At 39.2% G+C, this 17,274-nt stretch overlaps 1 protein-coding gene across 4 annotated transcripts in view; it reads left to right on the top strand.

Moving 5' to 3' along the window:
• NALCN (sodium leak channel, non-selective) overlaps nt 1-17,274 on the top strand; it is a 232,806-nt gene that overhangs the window by 210,053 nt on the left and 5,479 nt on the right. For all 4 annotated transcript variants that reach the window (XM_027674690.1, XM_027674688.1, XM_027674689.1 and 1 more), the window contains 11 exons: nt 2,380-2,473; nt 2,964-3,070; nt 3,472-3,546; nt 6,132-6,251; nt 7,253-7,321; nt 9,454-9,602; nt 10,305-10,398; nt 11,171-11,303; nt 11,845-11,960; nt 14,756-14,913; nt 15,568-15,718. In XM_027674690.1, coding sequence (XP_027530491.1) covers nt 2,380-2,473; nt 2,964-3,070; nt 3,472-3,546; nt 6,132-6,251; nt 7,253-7,321; nt 9,454-9,602; nt 10,305-10,398; nt 11,171-11,303; nt 11,845-11,960; nt 14,756-14,913; nt 15,568-15,718 — 1,266 coding nt within the window. The remainder of the gene's footprint in view (nt 1-2,379; nt 2,474-2,963; nt 3,071-3,471; nt 3,547-6,131; nt 6,252-7,252; nt 7,322-9,453; nt 9,603-10,304; nt 10,399-11,170; nt 11,304-11,844; nt 11,961-14,755; nt 14,914-15,567; nt 15,719-17,274) is intronic.

Genomic DNA, 17,274 nt, shown 5'->3' with positions numbered 1-17,274 from the left:
GAGTTTATTTATAGTGCAGCCATGCTGCTAGATGGAGACTGAACCTAAAGCACAATGTATTTACAGATGCTGCTGGTTTAGTTTGATGTAGGCATACATGCAGTGGCAGATAAAAAGATGTGTTATACTTGTATGTGTTGCAGCTAAGAGGTCTCATTAGAGCCCTCTCATTGCAGTATTTCATATCCAGAGTAAAGCTGTGTGACTTTTTCCTGGCAAACAGCAGAGTACATTGTAAAAATAATTGTCCATCACTTAAACAAAAAGGTAGCTAGTTTTCTAGAGAAGTTCACGTGGGCTTTTTGGATTACCCTGAGAAATAGAAAAACCTGTCCCCGGGGGAATTGTTGCAGAGCAGCTTATGTCTATGCTTGTTAAAGGTAGAATACTCTGGCTGGATTTGCTGCGTGCACAACGCTTAATCTGAGGGGGTTTTCTGAGCCTCTTGTGGTGCCCCTGAAGCATCGAGACATAATTAATAATTTTTTTCATCTTTTGGTTCAAAGCGACAAAAATAATGAGACATGGTATTTTTATCACTCATGGCACTGGAGAGAAAGGATTATTGCACACTCTGGGGTATGGAGATGTGTGACAACCCAGTGTGCTAATGCTGGAGAGACTGGTTGCTGGCTATGGCCCTAATCCAAACTCTGTAGCAAATGCAACTGTGGAGTTTGTCCTTCGGGAAGACCCTTTGACTCCTTCTAGAAGCGAACTGAGCAGCACACTACTGTGCATGTAGCATGGGCAAGCAAGGCATCATGCAATTGAGTCAAGCACTTTGTGAGCCAAATAAATGGCCTAAAAGCTCTGCTATTCTGAAGGTATTTTTATATTTGCATAACTCCAGTGTAATTTTGGTGAGATAAAGTGTGGTCATTCCTGTTAAAATGTATCTGTTCTAGAGAACAAGGAGCAATGTGTTATTCATTTATTTTCCTATTCACTAAATTTTGACAGGTGAGTTTAAAAAGCTGAAATTTCTATAGTATGAGAATTCCATTGGATTTTTATAGATGCTTCTGCCTCTTCTTGTTCAGCTGTGCAGTATTACTTTTCCTTCAAATATGTCAATACTCAAATATTAGCTGCCACTTTGTGATAAGGTCCAAATGCAAACAGAGCTCCTCCAGCAGTAGTCCTACTTGCAGGGCTCTGCTCTGTGGTCCCCTTATAATGATCCCACTTGTGGAACCGGCAGTTTCTGAGCAGCAAAGCAACTTGGCACCATTATTTCTAGATTTTACAGGAGTCCACTCTTTTTTGCCACCTTTTGTCTTGTTTGCAGTGAAGGCTCTCCAAGAATATAAACCAGACATGCTCATTGGGGTTAATGAGTTCCTTTTAATTTAAGCATTTCTAAACGGTACGATTTGGCCTTGACACAAGTAGTCAGCATCCTTACATCTATCACTTTTCCTGGATTGTGTTGGAAGGCACCTCTTCCCAGGGTGCTGTCTGGGGACACAATTCCGTAAAGAGATTATGTCCACCAAGAGGGAGGAATCCTGACCTTATCAGTTGCGCAGCCAGCCTCAGTTCAAGCATTTAAACAAGCCAATTCCCGGGTGAGCCCCAAAGATCACCCCAGCCCTCACCCAGCTCAGTGCAGCTCGTTTCTAACAGGGAGAGCAGCCTGTTGATGTTTACCTTGAAAAGGTCTCCCTTGTTTTTGTAACTCTAGAATCCTTCCATGAGATTTTACAGTTGAAGTTACAAGGAACTCACTTTGCGTTGAAGGTCATTTTAGATAACATTGAATTCCATTTGGAGTTTGCTTGTTTCTTCCTATGTTATGAGAACATTTACACACATTACCAGCTACCACCACCCCACCCTAAGAGTGTGTCTCCACCTCTCTTTGTGCTTCCTCAGTGGGGAGCTCTTGTAGATTCATAGCATACTATTATTTTATTTCAATTACACACCAAGAGGAAGAGCTGTGGAGAGCAGCAGTGGTCTCCTGGAGGACCTGTTCCCTGAGAAACTGTAGTGGCACTGACAAGCCACAGGATTTTCTGCTGCAAAGTCCAGACAAAATCGACCAGTCTTTAAAATAGTGCTTCCTGGCAAATGATGTTCAGTCAAATAGAAGACCTCCTACAGTGTTTCATTGCCCACACTGGGCTGCTGCTACAATGAACAACTGTGCCTGCTGAGTTGAGTTCCGGAAACACACAGCTAATGCATCCAGAAATCCTCTTGAGTAACAGCTGATACTTCAGACTCCTTAACCCAAACAGTGTGTTATTTAAGGAAAGTTGCATATGTAACTTTATTTCGGGCACCAAAGAGAATGTTGTTTTCATGTTACAGTGTTGAATGTTCTAGCTATTAAATGACAAAAGCTTTATACGCTTCTCTTTGTTTATTAAGGGGACAGCTTTACTGACCGTAGATCAGAGACGATGGGAAGATCTGAAAAGCAGACTGAAGATAGCACAACCTCTTCATCTCCCACCTCGTCCGGGTATCAAAGATATTTTGATTTTATACATGTTAAGCCCTAGTGTTCGTAATTCCCCAGGAGTCTGCAATTCAAATTAAAACTGTAATCGTGAGGCCACTAGGAGGTTGTGCATAAGTTAATGTCGAAACAGGCTCCAACCACAGATCTCTCCATAAGGCTATTAAAAACAACCCAAAAAAGGTTGTGCTTCGATGGCTTTAGGATAAGCCTTAATGATAAAATGAATTTCTAAATGAAAAATGTTTGCAGTTGGCTGTAGTGATATGAATGGAATGTATTAACCTGACAGCAGTTGAATGATGTACTTACACTAAAAGTACCAAAACCTTCATGCAACACTGGTGTTCAGTATTTGAAATTAGATGTTCAGAAGCCCTATTTGATATGGGAAATTGTAGCAGAAAATTAGAAATATATTTTGATGTTCAGAAGTAGGGGAAAAATGCCACTGTGTATTTTAACTCTCCTCCTCAAACTCTTTTTTTTTCAGATAATGATGGCTTTAGAGCTAAGATGTATGACATAACTCAGCATCCATTCTTCAAGAGAACTATTGCTGTACTTGTTCTGGCACAGTCCGTGTTGTTATCAGTTAAGGTAATTGTGATTTTTTTAAGTGTTTCTTTATAGTAGTCCAGCATGTGTTGCACATTTCCTAACAAAAGTTAACCATCAATTGAGCCATTACTGTGATGAATGTAAGGAAACATGATTTCTGGATACAATAGTCTCAATTGGGGCAGATCACTATAGATTAATTGTAACTTTTAGAGCTGAGTCAATTTATGCCTTTTTGTGGTCTGATCCACTATTTTTAATGTCTAGTTAGACTGTAAATCTACAAGAGAAGAGTATACCAAGATGCCATTCCTGTCTGAGCATATTTTAAAGTGAAATCTATTCATTAACAAAACCTTCAAGAAAAGTTAAGGCAATGAAGAGGCATTTGTTTTGTTTAACAGCTACTCTTCTATGAATGGATTTTGTTTGCATTTCAGTGGGATGCTGCAGATCCAGTGACTGTACCCTTAGCAACAATGTCCGTTGTTTTCACCTTCATTTTTGTCCTTGAGGTAAAGTAATATATTTTGAGACTTCTTGAGATTAAGCCTCGTATGTACATATTTCATTTTGTCTTTAGGAAAGCTGTCTCATTCTTCACTATGGTATTTATTTCTGAACATGTACATTCAGGGTTCTCCATGTCACTTGTCTTTAAACATGTATTGTAAGAAGAAACTTTTAATGTATTATAGTCATACTTCTCTACAACCTTGCACTTTGTGTCCTTTTACATATATTCAAGTCTGAGCCTTTAAAAGCGTGTTTTGGTGAACCCAGTGAACTCTTTTCTTGCAGAACATCTCAGATTAAATTCCCTCCATGTAACACAGGGTCTGTGTTGTCTCCTGGAAGTTTTGTTTGATCCAGTTCTATTTTGCCTGGTGCATTAATCCGCACTATTCTGTATCTGTAACATCATCAAACCTCTCTCAGTTTTGGTTTGGTTTGGTTTAAGCATCATACTTCATTTTAATACTTTAGTAAGCTATGTCCATATTGTCTGTCTTTTGTGGCACAGATCTGGCTCCTGTGTGGTAGCAGTTCTCTTTCTATGAGAATATTGTTATTACAAACAACTGTGCAAGGTGTCTGTAGCCTATTTGCATAAGATTGGAATCTAATGATTTAGCCACATTCTGAAATGCATATATTTTTTAATGTATAAGGATATCCATAGTGTAACAAAGCACACATTTATGATGTTAAAGAAGATGCTTCCTCTGTGGTTAGGTTAGTACACAATTCTTTATAATTTTGTGGTTGACTACTTTTCTTGTCAGTCCATTCTGAATAGCTGATACGGACCACTATCAGAAACAGGATAGTAGACCATGTTTCCCATTGCTCTAATCCAATATGACAGTTCCTATGTTCCACTGATAGGTTTTGCCAGCAGTGATGAATAAACAATGAAGTGAATAGCTTGTATGCACTAGCTGTAGCTAGAGTATGGCCATGTTGTTGATTTTTTTTTCCCTACCCAGGAGAAATCAGTATCTCTAGAGAGACTGAGCAACACAGAAAAGTTTTGTGTCATATGCAGACTGGTTTTAATTTACCTAGTAACTGTGTCTTTGGAAATACTTTTTTCTCTTATACTGTCAGGGGAAACAAACACACTTGGAGAATTTCGAAAGAACTTTGTCAGAGCCAATAAAAATCTCTTGGTTGTCTCAACAGGCAAGCTATCACACTGTGAGTGCACACAATTTATGGAGACAAAGCAGCTTCCTGCCCAGGATCTTCCCTAAGGCATCATAGTCTTGTTACAGAATCTGCTACGTACATGGTCTGCTACCACTAGCAGGCATGATCCATGAGGAAGTCCAAAGCTTTCTGCATAGCTAACAGCTCTATGTCCAATCTGACGACTCCTGATTCAATCTTAAACCTCTACTGCTCACATCAGTATATGTGGTATAGAAGAATAGGAAGAATTTGAAGATCTCACTTTTGTTACCACACTGATGATGACAGAATAAAGGGAGATGTGGGGTTTTTTATTTGCATGGTGTGGTATTCAGTTCAAGATTGTAGGTACCTGAGTTTAGGTGCTTAAATTCTATATTCGAGATAGGTGTTTAAGCTGTAACTGTGATCAAGGAAGATGAAGGGTGAGATTCAGTTACCTCCACTAGCTACTGCAGAAAGGTAGGGATGTTTACAGGTCTTCTGTCATCCCTTCCAGCCCCATGCAGCTATCTGCAATTCTCTAGGGCACCTCAGCTAACTGGGTAGAAGGAGGCAAGATATTTTCAGATACCTCAAATTACAATTAGAAATTCAGAGACCATATTGTTCATTCTGTAGTCAGGCTTCAGAAAACTTTATAAGGCAAAAACCTACCCAGAAAGTCAGCCTTTTACCTCAACATTACATATCGTTTAGGTTTCAAAAATATTAAATGGCAGGGTTGCAAGGTGGAATGGAAAAAATAATGTAATGAATGCCTGACATTTATGGTCTTTGTGTAGTAGCTCTTAACTTGATTTGAGGTTTTATACGAATTGTGTATGAAAAGCTCTCTGGTGTTCCCTCTACATACATCACCTTACATCAGTATCTGTTAGCTGTTGTATCTACTTCTTATTAGTATCTATTCTTGAGCTTCCTGTCAGCATTCCTATTACCTATATTGGAAATGTCAAGCACTTTGGCAGCTGTCTTTTACCAGGTACATCGTAAAATGTATTGCCTTTGCTGTTCTTAGCTTTCTTCTCTTACATGCTTCTGAGTACATTGCTGAGTACAGAATATTCCTTAAAGCAAGAAATATTTGTATTCACCTTAGCAATCTATACATTAAGCATTCAGTCTGAGGTGGTCAGCTGCACTCCTGTCTTCAATACTTGATGGAGACAGAGAGATACTGCTCATCCACTGGTCTTGGTCATCTGTGGTCTTCCATCAGTTTTCCTTCACCTAAGGCAACCTTAGATTATTTGGTTAGTCCACATAGGAACATTTAGCTGATGTGAAACCTGCCCTTGGTTGTTTGATGAACTCAATCAAACATTTTAGAGAATGGAAGAGGAATCTTACAGCAAGAAATAACCATTTCTTCATTACAAGTTTTAATTTTTTTTATCCTTAGGTCACGATGAAGATTATTGCAATGTCACCTTCTGGCTTCTGGCAAAGCAGAAGAAATCGATATGATCTCTTGGTGACATCTCTTGGAGTTATATGGGTGATACTTCACTTTGCCTTACTGGTGAGATTTACAGAATGAAATTGCAGTGATTAAAGTGATTTCATCTGTTAAGCACCAGCAGTAGGATTGCTGCTATACATTGAGATAAACCGTCAGGAGTTTAAGAAGGCTGAAATATGGCTGAAGAACATTAAGCTTGATGCTAAGAAGGAATCGTTGTCTTGGGCAACGATGTAGTGCAAAGGTTGTCTTACTGATATGAGTTGAGTCTGTAAATGTGGTAGAAAACAAGTCTTTAGGAGTAATGTGACTGAGAAAAGGAGGAAACTGAAGAGACTGAGAGCTCTTGCCAACAACAGTCTAATGAGCAAAGAAGGAAGAAAGAGGCAATGCACAGAATGCAAATGGGAGCAAAGGACTGGAAGAAAGCATTGGTTCAAAATTGTTGAACAATACAGACTGTCCCAAAACCACCAGCGATTCTGTACCACTGGTTTTGGTTAAGGGGGGATGATTAATCCAAGAAGATATGGAGGAAAGGGGAGGAAATCAGCTCTCCCTCCATCCCACACCAGTTTTTTAAATTTAAATACACTCCTGGTTCTTTTATTTACAAGGGAAGGAGAAGGGATGGTTGATACTTGTCATTGATCACAAGTTGTCAAAGTCACAACCCAGTAATGGCTGTGGGATTCTCTCTTGTCTGCCCCAAGCTCTGTTTGAAAGAAAACCTGTCTTGTGTGACTAGACATTTTGCCCTGATATTCACAGTTTGCCCCCTGCTGCTAAGTTGCTTGGAAGGCCTGAGGAGTTTCTGTAATCCAGCGGCTGCCTAGACAGGTAGACTGGGCCTGATGGACATAATTAATAGAGGACTGAAGGTTTTTTGGTTTGATGTGTGGAGAGGTTGGATTTGGGGTATTTAATATTGTTGCTACTAGTTTGTGATTTCTCTTATTTTGTATGGGAATTGCCCTATATTATTTAAAGATCAACTAACATGATCTTTCCAAAAGATCCTTGGGGGACAATGTATTAAGTCTTCTGTGTTTGTGTTCTAGAATGCGTACACATACATGATGGGGGCATGTGTAATTGTCTTCAGGTTTTTCTCAATTTGTGGAAAGCACGTAAGTATTAATTGGGAACTACAACTATTGAAGTGCTCAGGTATAGGACTAGATGCTATGCATCTCTAAAGCAAAATCTATAAGGCTCCATTTTGTAGGCAAAGAAAAAAAAAAGGAGACTTCAAGCAGCAGTCTCCAACTTTACATACTGTCTTTAAAATGTCAGGATTTTAGGTATATTGTATAATAGTGCTCTATTATGCTTACTGGAAAAGTTGCGTTTTTTTCAGAAAACAAAGTGCCACTGCAATACCACAGTTTTAAAAATGCTTTCTGCAAGTCTGAACATACACTGCACTACTTTCAGCCCTTGCCATTTCAGTGCAGTGTGATGTGCATGCTATTTATTTATTTTTGCTGCAAGACTACAGTAGTAGTGGTTGATGCATTCATCTTATTATGATAGTGCTCTTTCACAGAAATTTCTTGCTCCAGAGTGCAGGTCTGTGTCTTTTGTCTCTACAGTGTATGTCTTATCATGGTAAAGGACTTACATTCAATTTTAAAACAATATTGGGCCAAGATGTTCTTCTGGAAACACTTGCATGGTGACAAAGCAAGTCACTTCTCAAGTTTACATTTCTTTTGTGTTTGGATTTTCTCTGGTATAATTGAGAGTAGACAGGCAGAATAAGCATAGGCAGAGAATAAACACATTTATTTAACAAGTGGTGACACTGCATTCCCTTGCTGTGGACTTCTTACACTATCCAAATATCTTCTATGAAGTCTGGCATATTAAAGTAAATGTGATGAAAAGACTGCTGTACTAGGTTGCTGGGGTTAAGAACAGTAAGTCAAAGGATTTGTTCAGCAGAGGGAAAAAGTTTTCTTTCAATCAAACTACACAGAGACTGAAGAGCCTTGGAAGTCAAATGAAAAAATCCTTGCTTCTCCTATGCATCCAGACCAAGTAATTGCCTTCAAAGGTTTCAGATTGATTCTAAAGTTTTTTTCAAGGTTTAACCTAGTCATTTGTTCTTTCATGTTAGGAGCTGTATCAATTTCAATGTGATGACTAAAGGTCAGCATGAATTTGGCTTGATTATAAAGAAAACTGACTCCCTCAGTCCCATTAAAGGGAATTTTCCATCTCATCCGAAGCAGTTAAGGGTGTTGGGGCAATCTAGGGCAATAACTTTATCAAGAGTAAAATGTACGATATACATGCATGAGAAAGTAATAGCTATAATCTAGGCCTATGGCCTATGTAATTTCCAAGATTATGCTGTCATCTTAAACTCTTTGGCCAACTTTGCAGAATCATAGACTCGCAGAATGTTTTGGGTTGGAAGGGACCTTAAATATCAGCTAGTTCCAAGCCCCCTGCCATGGGCAGGGACACCTTCCACTAGACCAGATTACTCAAAGCCCCATCCAACCTGGCCTTGAACACTTCCAGGGATGAGACATCCACAAATTTTTAGGGCAGCTTGTTCCAGTGCCTCACCGCTCTCACAGTAAATAATTTTTTCCTAACATCTAATCTAAACCTTTCCTCTTTCAGTTTAAAGCCATTTGCCCTTGTCCTATCTCTACATGCCCTTGTAAAAAGTCCCTCTCCAGCTCTTTTGTTGGCCTCCTTTAGGTACTGGAAGGATGCTAGAAAGTCTCCCTGATCTTTCACAAACTTGCATGAGAAATTAATAGTTTAATTAAGCTGCATTGATCTTAAGGAAATCCCCTTCTCTATACATCAACCCAGTCCTTTAAGTAGGCTGCAGTATCTGTGGTTTCTAACAGTTAGAATCACTTTCAGATAAGCTCAGAGTAGTTTATTGCACCACTGTTCATGCAATGCTAATTCTGATACTTCAGGAGTATACTGATTCTAGAATATTATAGTTAAGCTTATACTGTATTTTCACTGTATTATCCTAAGCTGTATTATCTTATATATACTTTTTTAGGAGCAACATCTTGACCTTGTAAATGATGAAGATATGCTGATGTCTATAACAAGTAAAAATCACACACACTTCAAATCAGATTTATAACCTTTTTACTGGGCTCATCCATTAATGTATGTGTGTAAAGAATTAATTGTCAGATGGCAAGTGCAAGAACTGTCTTTTGTTTTTTCTTTGCTTTCCTGAATGGCATCATAGATTGCTTTTTCTCTGTCCTTCCAGGTGACACTAAAAATGTTGCTCCTTACTGTGGTTGTCAGCATGTACAAGAGTTTCTTCATCATAGTGGGAATGTTCTTACTGCTTCTTTGTTATGCTTTTGCTGGAGTGGTTTTATTTGGTACAGTGAAATATGGAGAGAACATTAACAGGTACAGTGTGTACTTCCTACCTTGTGGGGATGTTCTTTAAGCAGCCTGAAGAAATCACATTCTGCTAGAGAGAAGTTTATCCATGGTAAAAAACAGACAAATCTCCAGGTCTAGCTGAAGAGTTCTAAACAGAATTTCTGATAGGAGACATCCTATTCTGATACTGAGCCATCTTTCCAGTCCTTGTGCATTGGCCCAAATGACACCTGATCCAACCCAGAGCAGACTGAGAGCTGTTCTTCATTATGCCAGCTGGAATATGCTTCAAAGCAGCACCACACTAGCCCGCAAGCTGCTGAAACACGGTGTACCTACTACATCTTATTGGCATCACCCAAGAACAGGATCCATATACCAGGCTGATACAGAGAGGAGACAGTTCTTTGAACTGGCTGTTAACTGGAGATTTCCCAGTCGTCATCAAGCTTACAGAAGAAAATGGAGACAGGAAATAGGATCTGGCCTTGAGTTTGCTTTATCTCTAATAAAATGCACTAAAATACTGAGGCCTATGTCTGAGCTAGAGTTCAGTTATTATATCTTAAGTCATGAAATAAATAATTCAATGAGCTCATTCAAATGATACTGTATCTATTTTTAGTTTAAAATAGTAGAACAGTAGAAACTGGAAACGTTTTTTCTTGCCAATGTTTTATTTCTGGGAAGTGAAACAATCTCTCTCTCTTTTTTTCTTTAAAACAGGCATGCAAATTTTTCATCAGCTGGCAAGGCTATTACCGTACTCTTCAGAATAGTTACTGGAGAAGACTGGAACAAAATTATGCATGATTGCATGGTAATTACAATGCTGCCAGAGATAAAGTAGACAAGAAATTAGATACACCCTTCCATCTCAAGCTACTATCACTATCTTAGCTTTGTAGAAGGAATATTGTGCTTGCCCTTATCTCTTCAAGAGATATAATGTTCACTAAACCTCGGAACATGACACACACATTGCAGCTCCAATCCCATACTCACAGTGTAGTATTTCATGGAGCTAGGCTATAAGTTGGTTTAAAAACAAAAATGAAACAATTGTTTCAAAATCAGAAGTGCAATAACTTACTTTTTCACTCTTATTTCTTCTTTGACTGGGGCAAGGTGTCTTTTCAGATTAACTTTTTCTTTAATGCCTGCACTTAGGTTCAGTCCATGATAATGATAGTCTTAATGACCTCAGAATTAATCCTTGAATCATTATAAGTAAATGTTTGTCTGTGCTTTCCATTGCAAAGAAAATCATATGCCTTTCCTTTTTAAAATTAATGAGCAGGAAGGAAGATTTCTGAAAAGCACCATGTTTCAGAGCACCAGTGGCATAATGCACAATGTGCCCTGCGTGTGGACTGAGATCCATGCCTAAGCCTTTTTTGTCATACCTCTCTCTGTTTTCTGTTTTTTGACTACTAAAGGAAGAAAAAAAACCTTCCCACAATAATGCCCACAGTATTATTCCCTATTTGGGAAGCTTTAAAGAAATAATAGTCTTAATTATTGTATTGATTGCAGAGAAATTAAGAATCTCTTTTTATTAATATTTTACTTTATTTTCTTTTATTTTGAAGGTTCAGCCTCCATTTTGCACACCAGATAACAGCACTTACTGGAAAACAGACTGTGGAAATTATGCTGGTGCTCTTATGTATTTCTGTTCTTTCTATGTCATCATTGCATACATCATGCTAAATTTGCTTGTTGGTAAGTGAAAATACACATTAATAACAAAAAGATAAGGTCCATCTTGGCATATAGTGGACTAGATGTGAGTCTTTTGTGCTATTCAGGTGTGAGACTACCTAGTACTTTCAATGTTATCTTGTATGAGTATAATGTTTTTGATACTTCTTTGGCATGGTGTATGCTAAAACTCAGGAAGTTTGGAAATGAAAGTTTTTTGAACAAAGACTTATGTTGTATTTGTAGAGTACAGTTTCCCTATGAAATACTGTTTTCTGAGCTTTTCTTTCTTCAGTTAATATTTTTTGAACATCATTGGAATTCACTTAATTGATATTAGAACATGCTAGGTTAGGATCTCACCAGCATTTAAAATAAAGCTTTTAAAAAGTGAGCATGGTGAATATTGATGTGGCATAATGGTATATCGTGTATTCAAAATCCTTGTCTGAACATACAGGCATTTATTAATATGAAGTTGGCAAAACAGAATTGGATGTTAACCAGTTAGAATGTAACTACAGGCTTTCTTTGTGGTGTATTTTGTTCTTGTGGGTTTCAGCTATCATTGTGGAGAATTTCTCGTTGTTTTACTCAACCGAAGAAGACCAGCTTCTAAGTTATAATGATCTTAGGCATTTTCAAATTATATGGAACATGGTTGATGACAAAAGAGAGGTAAGACATTTGATAATAATCACAGAAATCCAGTAAATTTCCAGCTTTCCTTGTAAGAAAGTATGGGGAAAACAAAGTATGTTGGCAAAACTCACTGAGAGGTTAGATTTTAGAAGTTCAGTGAGCATGATCTGAAGTTGTTCATGGCCCTTCGAATACTAACATGTATTCTATGTAGTACTTATAGTAGCAGATTTACAAACAAACGTACCTATTTAAAGGATTAATATAATAGCATCTTTCCACACAGCTTCCAGAGAGTTGTCCCTTGAAAGTCTACAAACTCATATCCATTTATGTGTCTGATTTTTGGGAGAGCTTTCTGAGATTTCAGCACTGTCTCTTGTATGATTCTTATGGAGAGGCTGATGAAGTATGGGCTGAGTGAGAAGACAATGAAGTGGACTGAAAGCTGTCTGCATAGCCAGGCCCAGAGGGTGATGATCAGCAGCACAGATTCTAGTTGGAGGCCAGTAACTAGTTGTATACCCCAGGGGTGTGGTAGTTTAGTCTAGGCCTTCCTTGGTGACCAGTTTGTAACCAAGGAAGTGCCCAGATTTACCCGGTATTCCCTACGATTTTTACGTAAGCCGGGGTATAAGAAGAAAGGAGGAAAGGCCTTCACTCTTTTTCCTTCCGGCAGCTTTGGAGGTGCGGGTTTCCCTGCTGTTGAGTCTGCTGGGTTGGGGAGTGAGGCCTGGTAAGGCCTTGCTGACCTTGGGAGACAGAGGTTGCCGGCAGTCGCTCCAGCACAACTTTCCATTGTCCCAAGGAGAGTAGTCAGATATTCTTTTGCTAATTCTTTTAGTTGCTAGATCTTGGGCTATTGATCGTGTATATTTTATTTTGGTTTTGTTCCTTTTTTCCTTCCCCCTCCCCTTTCCCTTTTCCCTTTGAAATTGTACATATATTTCAATTGTATATAACTGTAATATAACTGTAAATATATATATATATTGCTTTAGCTTTCTCTCTCTCGTTTTGGTTCTCTTGGTTTTTTTTTCTCTCCCCTTGGTTCAGGGTGGGGGGAGTTCTGGTGGTGAGGTTTGGAGACTTGGCAGGGAGCCAGCTTCAAACCACAACAAGGGGTCGGTACTGAGTCCAATCCTATTCAACATCTTCATTAATGAGCTGGACCATGGAGCAGAGGGCACCCCCAGCATGTTTGCTGATGACAACAAACTGGAAGGAGTGGCTGATAAACCAGAGGATTGTGCTGCCTTCCAGAGGGACCTCAACAGGCTGGAGAAATGGGCTCGCAGGAGCCTCATGAAGTTCAACAAGGAAAAATGCAGTCTTGCACCTGAAGAAGAATAAACCAGGGCAAAGTACATGCTGGAGGCCACCCAACTGGAAAGCAGCTTGTCAATAAAGGACCTGGGAGTCCTGGTGGACACCAAGTTGAACATGAGCCGCCATTGCCCTTGCAGCAAAGAGGACTAGTGGTATCCTGGGCTGCGTTAGACAAAGTATTGCCACTAGGCCAAGGCAGAGGGTCCTTCCCCTCTACTCGGCCCAAGTGAGGCCACACCTGGAGTCCTGGGTTCAATTCTGAGCTCCTCTGTACACAGAGACGCAGACATACAAAGATGATGAAGCGACTGGAGCATGTCTCCTGTGAGGAAAGACTGAGAGAGCTGGGACTGTTCAGACTGGAGAAGGCTCAGGGGCAGCTTGTCAAGTACCTGAAGGGAGGGTGCAAAGAGAACAGAGTCAGGCTTTGCCCCGTGCTCCCCAGTGACAGGACTGGAGGCAGTGGGCACAACCTGAAATATGAGAGGTTTCTTCTGAACATCAGGAAATACTTTTTCACTGTAAGGGTGACTGAGCACTGGCACAGGTTTCCCGGGGGGGATTGTGGAGTCTTTGTCCTTGGAGATAATCAGAAGACATCTAGACGTGGTCCTGGGAAACTGGCTTTAGGAAGCGCTGCTTAAACAGAGGGAATCAGACAAGGTGAGCTCCATAGGTCCCTTCCAACCTCAACCATTCTGTGATTCTGGAGTAAGAATAACATCTGGGAGACTGAGCTGTTCAGATGCTCACACAAATTAAGTCATCATCTGAATGATTCATGACATCATTAAGATTTGAATATGAACAACATTGCAGTGAAACAAGTTGTCTCCTTGTAGTTGGCACACAGCTGTGCAGGAGATGGAAGCTGCAGTCTGTTCTGATAGAGGTGGAGAGTTCTGGATCCATCGTGCCCAGCACTGACACTATCTCTCTGATATGGAACAACACATTACAGCAAAAATAGTTCCGGTCAGGCTTTTTCAGTAGAAAAAAACATTTAAATATTATGAGTATCGCAGTTTCAAAGGGAAGTACCTTCAGTCCTGAAAAAAGAATAAAATAAAAACTCCCAGCATTCTCCTGTCCAAAGATGCAGAGAAGGGAACAGGTTTACAGTGAGTTATAGGCTTGGCTGTGAGTGTTTAAATTGTGGTTTAATTTCCATTTTTCAAAGTCAGTTCTTCAGGCATATGATTCTCATTACGGATGAATGCAAATGGGAAAACTCAATCCCCAGGCAATTTTGAAAATTTCTGGCAAAATAACCAACATAGATTGTATATGAGTCAAATAACAGCAAAGACTTCTGTGAATGTGCTGAAGAGCTGGCTTCATGTGCATATTTTTCAGTAATGTATTCACAGTGACTTAAAGAGGCTAGGATTAGGCACAGAGTCTTTGGAGAAATCATGTTTCTCTCACTGATCAAGTTGAATGTCTGAGCTGGTTGTTAGGTCGCAGTAATAATTTACCATCTATTATGCAATTTTACACAGGGGGTAATCCCTACCTTCCGAGTGAAATTTCTGCTGAGGCTTCTGCGAGGCAGGCTGGAGGTCGATCTCGACAAGGACAAGCTGCTGTTCAAGCACATGTGCTATGAAATGGAGCGGCTCCACAATGGTGGTGATGTCACTTTTCATGATGTGCTCAGGTACCCTGAGATTTTCTCTACATTTTTAGAAGGCATATAATGGCCTGTGTTTCTCTCCAGGCTAACAGGTAGTCATTAGGCTTGGGAAAAGTCAAGACTGGTAGCCACAGAGGCACTGCAATTTTAAATGCAGTACAAAAATTAGATTTCCCTTTTTTTTCTGCAAAAATATTAGTGATGGAAAACACAGGTCCTAGGCAATCAGCTCTAAGTATTTTTAAGATTTTCATTGGAGGCAATTTGTCACAAACAACAGTCACATGTTGTTCTTGTATCCTTCTAATGAAATGCTGCACCTTCAAGTGTAGCAGCATGACTGGAAATAAAATAGAAATGGGAACATTATCCAAGCATAAACACTTAGGGGGAAAAAAAAAATAAAAAACCGAAACACCACCACAAATGCCCTAATTGCTTACAGTTCAGCAGCTCACCTGTTTTCAATAGCTAGATGTAGGTGATAAGGTCTTTGTTTTGAGCACCACAAGTCTCTTCTGGAATCATCTCAGCAATTTTTTACCATCAAATGTGAATTTATTGCACACACCCTAGTTATGTATTTTTGCACTAAGGTCTCAAGTATGAAGTTTGATTTTCTAGATTAAAATGTAATGACACCAGCATTTAAAAATAAATAAATTGTGTTTCTTCCAGTATGCTTTCATATAGGTCTGTTGATATCAGAAAAAGTCTTCAACTGGAAGAGCTGCTTGCTAGGGAACAACTGGAATATACGATAGAAGAGGAGGTGGCCAAACAGACCATACGCATGTGGCTGAAGAAGTGCTTGAAGCGAATCAGAGCAGTAAGTCAAGCAAAACCAGGATCTAAATGGTTGCATAAATTGTACTGTTCAACAATGCTGGAATTTGCTGCCACTGTGCTTCATTTGCTCTGGAGTCATGATAATACTTATTTGCAGAAGTATATAGCATTTGGTAACTCAGCAAAGAAATGTATGTTACAGCTCAATTGAAAGTGCAACAAAAATAAGCATCTTTTGAAGGCAAAACCTGTCTTCCTGACAAAAATGTATCTATATTTTCGATAAAGCAGGAAGATGCATGTGCAGAGACCAAAGTCAAAGCAATAAAGAAAAAAACAATATAATTTGATGAAACTTCATAGGCCTAATCCTGCCTCACAGAATGGAATTGTATAATTTCCTTGCCTCTGCTGGTAGATCTGTCACCTGAAAATGACTCTTCAAATGGAGCCTGCATTAAGATAAATCATTTGAGTGAGCCATTATAGTTATTGTGTGTGCAAATGAGCAGTATGTGTACATGCAAAGCAGGTATATGAACCATGGCACACCGTAGCTGTGTAGCCAGTAAACTAAGCAGGGACAAGGTGTTGGCTCAGGACTGGGATAGGATCACCCATTAGCATGTTCTTCAGCACAGTTTTGGCCAGTTTTGGCCTATGTGTACTCATATACCCCCAGACCACTGCCATATGGTCTCCCACACCACTGCTATAGGAGCATCACTGTCCTTCAGGTATATCAGGGTGGAGACCACTTCCAGTAGGCAGTGATTGAAGCTAGAGGCAGAGGGAAGCTTAGCCAGATCACACAAGTCCTGGTCTGTCACTTGGCTTCAGCACTGCAGGAAATCCCAGTCTCTTCAACTTACCAGTATAGACCTAGCCAGTGCTTCTGTGTTCTGTTTATGAAGTGCTTCTGATTGTCAGAAACATTTTTACCTTTGCTCAGGATAGCTACAATATATGCTGGTTGAAGTTTGGCTTGGATTAAATTTATTTTTAAAAAATCAAGAAATTTTGTTTAGGTTTCGCAGTTATTCTCATGTTGCCTTCCAAAACCAACTCATCCTTTATATAAAAAGTCACAACCTGGTTGCATTGATGACTGATTTTTCAGTTCCTGTAAGTCTGAGTCCAGCTTTTGACACATATATTTTTTGTTTCTATAAAAAATTACTTCTTGTGATTGAAGGTTTTCCATAGCAATCTGTATAAAAAATCGTAACAGGACATTTTGAATGTAATGTACATTCCAGCTGAAATGTCAGTGTTCAATGATACATAGTTTCATTGTTTATCTCATTCTCTGTATATGAATAACAATGGCAGTAAATTTAGTCTCAGCTCTCAATTCTGGGTTTGTTCAACTCTGTTGTTCATTTTATTATGATACTGAACTACACTATGTTAAAGTAAATATGCTATTCATTTCACTCCAATAATATGGTTCAGATCATTTCACATTATATGAACCTTTTATAAACTGAATGTAATTATGGAAGTTAATATCTATTTTCAAATTCTCTTGTTATTCTCCAAGTGTCTCTAGAGGGAGCATGTGAAAACTACCCAGGAAAGTGAAAACCTTCCTAA

Source organism: Neopelma chrysocephalum, unplaced genomic scaffold (genome assembly GCF_003984885.1).
Source record: "Neopelma chrysocephalum unplaced genomic scaffold, ASM398488v2 Primary Assembly neopelma1_25, whole genome shotgun sequence".
Taxonomy (NCBI): Eukaryota; Metazoa; Chordata; class Aves; order Passeriformes; family Pipridae; genus Neopelma; species Neopelma chrysocephalum.
Note: the sequence above shows the minus strand (reverse complement) of the source record. Positions and strands in the feature narration are given on the sequence as shown.